At 34.9% G+C, this 6,712-nt stretch overlaps 1 protein-coding gene across 1 annotated transcript in view; it reads left to right on the top strand.

Annotated features, from left to right (window-relative positions):
- Positions 1-1,189: 1,189 nt before the first annotated feature.
- LOC117112920 (probable very-long-chain enoyl-CoA reductase art-1) overlaps positions 1,190-6,712 on the top strand; it is a 12,274-nt gene continuing 6,751 nt past the window's right edge. Inside the window, exons 1-6 of the mRNA XM_033256135.1 lie at positions 1,190-1,324; positions 2,482-2,532; positions 3,287-3,338; positions 4,083-4,127; positions 5,225-5,328; positions 6,577-6,689. Coding sequence (XP_033112026.1) covers positions 1,319-1,324; positions 2,482-2,532; positions 3,287-3,338; positions 4,083-4,127; positions 5,225-5,328; positions 6,577-6,689 — 371 coding nt within the window. The 5' untranslated portion in view covers positions 1,190-1,318. The remainder of the gene's footprint in view (positions 1,325-2,481; positions 2,533-3,286; positions 3,339-4,082; positions 4,128-5,224; positions 5,329-6,576; positions 6,690-6,712) is intronic.

Genomic DNA, 6,712 nt, shown 5'->3' on the forward strand with positions numbered 1-6,712 from the left:
AGGTAAATAATACAGTATATATGTACCTTTGATTATTTATATTATATTCATTCAACAGTGTTAACGGCCAACTTCCTTCAATATATATATGTATATATATATATATATATATATATATATATATATATATATATATATACAGTGTATATAGTGTGTGTGAGTGTGTGTATGTAGGCCTATATGAATATATATGTACAGCGGTATATGTTAATTGTTTCGTTGTGTCGTCAGTACCGCCGTTTAGGCTTTACCGATACCACTGCTTCTTTTATATATGTTCTCTATATAACCCTGTTCATCCCAATATCGTATCAATACCTGATGATGACCTATGGTCGAAAGTACTAGTGCAATAAATATTCTATTATGAGACAGATACATAACTTTGTTTGACTTCTTATTTTATATATACAAAAGTACAATAAATATTCTATTATGAGACAGATACATAACTTTGTTTGACTTCTTATTTTATATATGCAAATCTGTCTATGCAGCAACTCTATATTTATTTGAATATCTACTATATATATATATGTATATACATAAGTATATATATATATACTACCTTTATATATATATAATAATAATAATAATAATAATAATAATAATAATAATAATAATAATAATAATAATAATAATAATAATAATAATAATAATAATAATAATAATAAAACAACAGCTTACAGTAACTGTAGGCCCTACATCCATTAATCCTACATTTACTATATCTTTCTTAATTCCTCTCTAAATACAGATATTTAAAGACTATTTTAATGCCGGTCTTTATAGGATTCAAGTAGAGACCAAAGCTGCTAAAGACCAAAAACCCTGGTCCCCAAAAAGGAAAGGGGGACCTGTGATAGAATTGAGAAAAAGTTGTCCGGCCAAAGCCGGTGAGGCCTGTGCGGTTCCGACGGCCCTAATTTGTGGGCTCTAAACAGGCCTGGGGTCCGGGTCCCCACACACCAAGTATAGACCTATAGGTCTATACGCCACTGAAACTTGGTATTACAGGCCCGATCAAAGAGTTTTAACAGTAAATTAATACTATGAAGTATAAACACCTTTGGTTTTTTAAGGGATCTCTATAAAAACCCAATTCGGACATCATACCGAAAGATCTATTCATAAATCCACCCCGGCATGTGTATCAGTTCCCCCATCGGACTAAATGCCCTGTTTGTGTGTGTCAACGGGAACCATTCTTGAGAAACAGGCAACACGTGGGGGCGTAGGCCTAGGCAAGAGAGAATCCTGCTAAAACAAAAATCTCTGCTTTACCCAGGCCAGCCAAATCCACCTTGCAAGCGCCAACATGGAGGTAAGTTGTAGGCCTAGGCGTATATTATAATAAAACCACTTTCAGTATCAATTACCTTATTAATCTATATTTGTCTGATGAAATCAGCAAAATATTAAATATTTTGATATTGAACACTACATTGCAATCATGCATTAAACTAGCTAGGCTAGTAGGCTTGGCGGTAAAAGAAAGGAAGAGAATGAGCCTGTATGGGGTGGAGGAGCCCCCAGGCCACCCAGCCAGACTAGCCTAATACTGGGCTTAGGCCTAATCTTTTTTTTTTGCGGAATGACGTAGACTAGGAATAGAATGATATTGTCGGGGACCTTGGACCCCTTCGGGCAAATCCTGGCGCCACCCCTGTTTAGCATTGGCTTTGGTAGTTTAGTAGGCTAGATTTGGCCCTATTTGTATAACTGTGTATGCATTTGGATCTTTACTAATTTAAAAAAATGAATGATTGTACATTTGATTTCATGTGAATGCATATCATAATCAAACAAGAACACCATAATATAACGCATAACTGAAATGACATACGAACGCAAATAAATAAGTTTCCAAAAAACGTTTAATCAAAACAAAAAACTTCACGCTGTAAACTCACATTCTGGCAATTATCTTACTGATTGCAAAATGGCAGATGCTCGTCATCATCGATTCGCTGTATTTATTTGCGGGCTTATTTGTTGAAAAAGGTACTTTGCGAGTGGTTGAATCATGTGAACATGTTAATATGTTATGACTGTGAGAAGAACATTGGTAAAAAAAATTAAGAATTAAAAATTAGCTGCGAAAGTGCTTAGCGCCTTGTTATATCTCATTTGTATAGCTAGGGCCTATGGCCTAGGCCTAGGTTAAATTGATTCAACATTTAACAGTCAGGGCTTGTAAAAATCTAGAGTGACAGGATTTGATGATTTAATAATTGATGATATTGAATGTTAATATTAATAATTAAATATGAAATGGATTTTTAATATGCACAGAGCAGTCGGTGGCTCTTGTCGGTCATAATTGAATTCCGAATTCTTAATGTTATTGTTTGTATGCATCCAATTCGTATATATATGATCCAATCTGAATTATGCATAGGAATTTGTTTAAATCTTCAGAGAGTTGTTTTATTTATTGGATTGTAATAATATTCAATTAATTATTTTTGTTTCATTTAGATTCAAGTACTACAAGCAGGTACTGGCAAGCCAGTTACAAAGCTATCAGAGGTAATATGATTGCACCATTGAGTTTTTTTGCATTGCAGACTTTCCAACCCCTAGACCTAAAAAACTGGAGACAGGAGAATTTGCAGATGAAGGGCGCCCCCATTTTCACAATTCCTTAAAATGCGCCTTCAACATAGAAATATTCTGATAGCATTTAACATCTTTCGAAGTGTATAATAATTGTAATTTTGATGTATATAAAATGTAATTTATAGTAATTTCATCTATTTTACCGAGCGAACCAATGTTTGATTACGGGCTGTACGTTAAATGAGGTGGTTGTACTGTAAGTTAAAAAAATCTAGGCCTGTGGCCTAGGCCTAGTTTTTGAAATTCGGGAGAACTTGAACAAATTCCAGTGACCTGGAGAAAGCATGTAAACTTGGGAGACTCCTGATCGAATTGGGAGGGTTGGTACCACTGATTTTTGTTATGCGCATTTCTTGTGCAGTTTGATAATGTGCAGAAGGTTTAAAATGTATGTACATTTGCTTATGTCATACATTCCAAGTTAGACAGACAAATAACGGGCGTGAGATTTGTGTTCTAAGAACCCCTCCCATTAAGGGGGGTGTCTGGGAAATCCCCCTTTATGGCAATATTATATTTATGCGCGAGATTTTGGTCCTTGCGAATGAGAGTGTGAATTGAGACAGACCTCGAATACATGAGTCTCATGCCGAATGCGTGAGCCTGTTACATAAATTTATATCTTTATTGTAAATTATAATTCCTAACCCTATGCCTTTTGCAGCTTTCCAAGACTTCCACGATAGCTGATGTCAAAGCTAAAATTTACAAAGAAAGTAAGTGTAACTCATAATTTACTATATGTGATTGGTGAAAAATGCCAGCCACCTTCTTAGTTATTAAATTGAAATAATTAAATCAGTTAATTAACAAAAATAGATTAGTCACAGTAACAAATAGATGATATCCAATGTGTAATAACTGATAATAAAAATACACCTAGTACATCTGAAATTATCTTTTGATGCAGTTGAAAAAAAAAAGAAATAAAAAATCATATAACTATACAAACTTATTACTTCAGAGGAAGTGGTTTGGTTTCCAAACCTTTAGATTGGGGTTTCAAATTCCCTTGCTGTGCATTTCCCTTGGGTCCATGACCAATGCACTTTATCTGCAATGCTTCTCTCCACCCAATGACTATAAATAATGGGTACCTGGTGAGGTTGTCTGCTCCAGCTCTGATTACAGGAGCATCACTTAAACATTTGGACCCAATGACCTGAGACAGAGGTGCTTTGTATCTGCAAAGAAGGGCGCTATAATAAATGAATAGGCAAAATAAGAAATACTCAAATGAGATCTTCAAGAAGAATAAATGCATGACATTCAATTATTACAATAAATACGCTACTAACTCCTATACAGGATATTTACAGCATTCAATAAAAATAACCCATTAAAAATAGTTATAACTAAATATAGTAAGCATCAGTATGCTCCTGAATGCATTACACAGATTGTATTAAGAAATGTAAAAAAAAAAAATAAAAAACATATATTTTTTTTTTTAATTTCAGAGAGGAAATTTTATCCTGATCGTCAGGCAATCAAATCTTCACTCAGTAAGTCAATTTGTAAATTAAGCTAATTTTAGAATAAATAAAATATTATTAAAAAGTACCAGAATAATAATGTGGTTTTTCCTCAGCCCTTTGCCAGACTTTGTTGTGCTGTAGTTGTTGATCAAATGGTCACATAAATAAATAAATGAATGGAACAGGTTACTGGTGGATTTAGCAATTTGAAATAGAGTGTGGCCAACAGAGGGAATTTTACAGAGGGTCCAGACTAATGCAACCCCAATATGGTTGGGGCTGATGTAGGAAATTTTTATGTCTATAGCATCTCTAGTTGGCTGGCAATTACATTCTCAGTCTCAAATGCAAATGTAATTTTCTTATATTTTTTGGAATAAAAAGTTTTCAAAAATTAAGTGGGGGAGGAGTCTCCACCTTTAAATCCACCTATGGTACACACTCACTTTTGTAAACTATACCAGCCAATTGTGTAACTAAAAGGAAAGGAGCTCTACTGTAAATCTTTAGTAGTTGAGGTCATAAAATTTGTTTTATTCTTAATATTTTGTACTTTCTTCAAGAAATATAATTTAGCTTTGTTATTGTATAGATGATAACGAAATCATTTTTGTAAAAGCTAACTTAAGAAACGGTGTACTTACTCAGGACATTTCGACCTCTAACAAATCTTTATCAACTGACTGCTAGATGGAATTGCTAGATGGAATATTGCAGTTGGTCATGATATCATCTGTTGATGAGGTCGTACGCTACTTCCCGTTGCAGGTTGTGCGGGGCCTGGCCACGTGATGATGTAATTAAATCATTGTACAGGTTGGAAAGTTCATGCACCCCTTGATCACTGTTCATAGTTTTATCTTGGTTTCTTCTTGTGTGTAATAACTCCCTGATCAAAGTGCACGTGAACTTTAATGTACAATGATATAAATACATTATCATGTGGCCGGGCTCCGCACAAACTCCAACCTTCATCCGGAAGGAGCGTACAACGTCATCAACAGAGGATGTCTTGACCAAGCTGCAATCCCATTTATCAGTCTGTTAGAGATCGAAACTTCCTGAGTAAGTACTCCGTTTCTTACTAGATTTTGCCAAAAAGAATTTGTACTTTATTTAAACAGAAGGGAAAACTCTGAAGGATGATGATACGTTGGCAAACCTTGGCCTTTCTGACGGTGGTGAGCTGTACCTAAAAGACCTTGGTCCACAAATTAGGTGGAAGCTGGTTAGTTTAATACAAGAATTATCTTCATTTTAATACATTTTTTCATTACATGTCAGCTTTCCCAGTTTAGCAATTTAATTTCAATTCACATTCCTAAGTTGTCCTATATTTCGTTGCTCACATCACAGACTAACACAATCAAAGTGGATTGTGTTATTTTGTGAAAATGAACTAGTATTGGTTTTCAAGCAATTTTGTATTCTATATGAGAAATTTCTATTTTATCAAACCAAGTAACTGTAACTGCCCTCGCTGACAGTTTTGATGATCATTTCACAAACACCATCTTTAATTTTGTAATCTATACCACAAAAACAGTCTGTAATGACAGCAGCATGTATTATAACATGTTTTTTTGTTTTCACAAATTAACACAAATTTCATCTTTCGTTGTGTTATTCTATGATACTAGTGACGATTTGGGAAAACAGGGAGTTCATTTTGAACAAATTCAGTGAACACAAACAAGATGTACATCACTGTGGTCTGCATCATGTGTGTATGTTTGTCTTGTGTGTCGTGGACTGTTTTATGTGTACTGGGCTCTCTGGGAGAACAGTAATTTGTTACTGAAGAGGAAACCCAGTATAAATAACAAATAAATAAATAAATATAAAATAGCAACACTTCAAGGACTTCATGAAACAAATATGCGATCATCATCCACATTAATAGTCACAAACTAGACTGGTAGCCTGTAGTAAATTACTACTATAAATGTTAGATACCTGGGGCAGATTTACTGGGTGCCAGGCTGGCCCCGGTCCTCGCCCCTTTTGTAAAGTAAAAAAAAAAGAAAGATTTACAGAAAAACAAAAAATTGATCATCCAAAACGGCTCAGAGGTTATTTTCAAAAGTCTAGAAAAAAAGAATTTCGCCCCCCTGGGGTGGTGTTATCACGATCGACCCTACTTTCGGGGCCCCCCCCCCCCATTTCAGGCATCTCTGGATTTGCCCCTGGAAACCCAAATTTATTTGAGCACTTGTGAGTTATGAAATCTACGTATGCAGAGAAAGTAGGACGCCAGGTAGGACGGTCACGCATGAGTGATTCTGTTCTAGCGTCGTGTCGCACAAATCGAAAGCTCCTTAATGTGTAGGTGTTTGGTTTGTGGAATAGATTGTCATTGAGTTTTCAAAACAGTTGTAAATTTTTGCCACTGACAATGTGCCTTAATAATATATTGAAATATATACTGTAATAATAAAATAAATAGTATTTGTGTGCATTTGTTATACTTATTCAGGTGTTCTTGTGTGAGTATACAGGACCGTTGCTTGCGTACTTGTTTTTTTATCTTAGACCGGCTTTCATCTATGGCACGGAAGCAGTGAACCAACCTATGCATAAAGCTGTCCAGTAAGTTGCTATTTTGAATTAAA

The sequence above is a fragment of the Anneissia japonica genome, unplaced genomic scaffold (genome assembly GCF_011630105.1).
Source record: "Anneissia japonica isolate Jap-2015-1 unplaced genomic scaffold, ASM1163010v1 scaffold288031_len342695_cov171, whole genome shotgun sequence".
In the NCBI taxonomy this organism is placed as follows: domain Eukaryota; kingdom Metazoa; phylum Echinodermata; class Crinoidea; order Comatulida; family Comatulidae; genus Anneissia; species Anneissia japonica.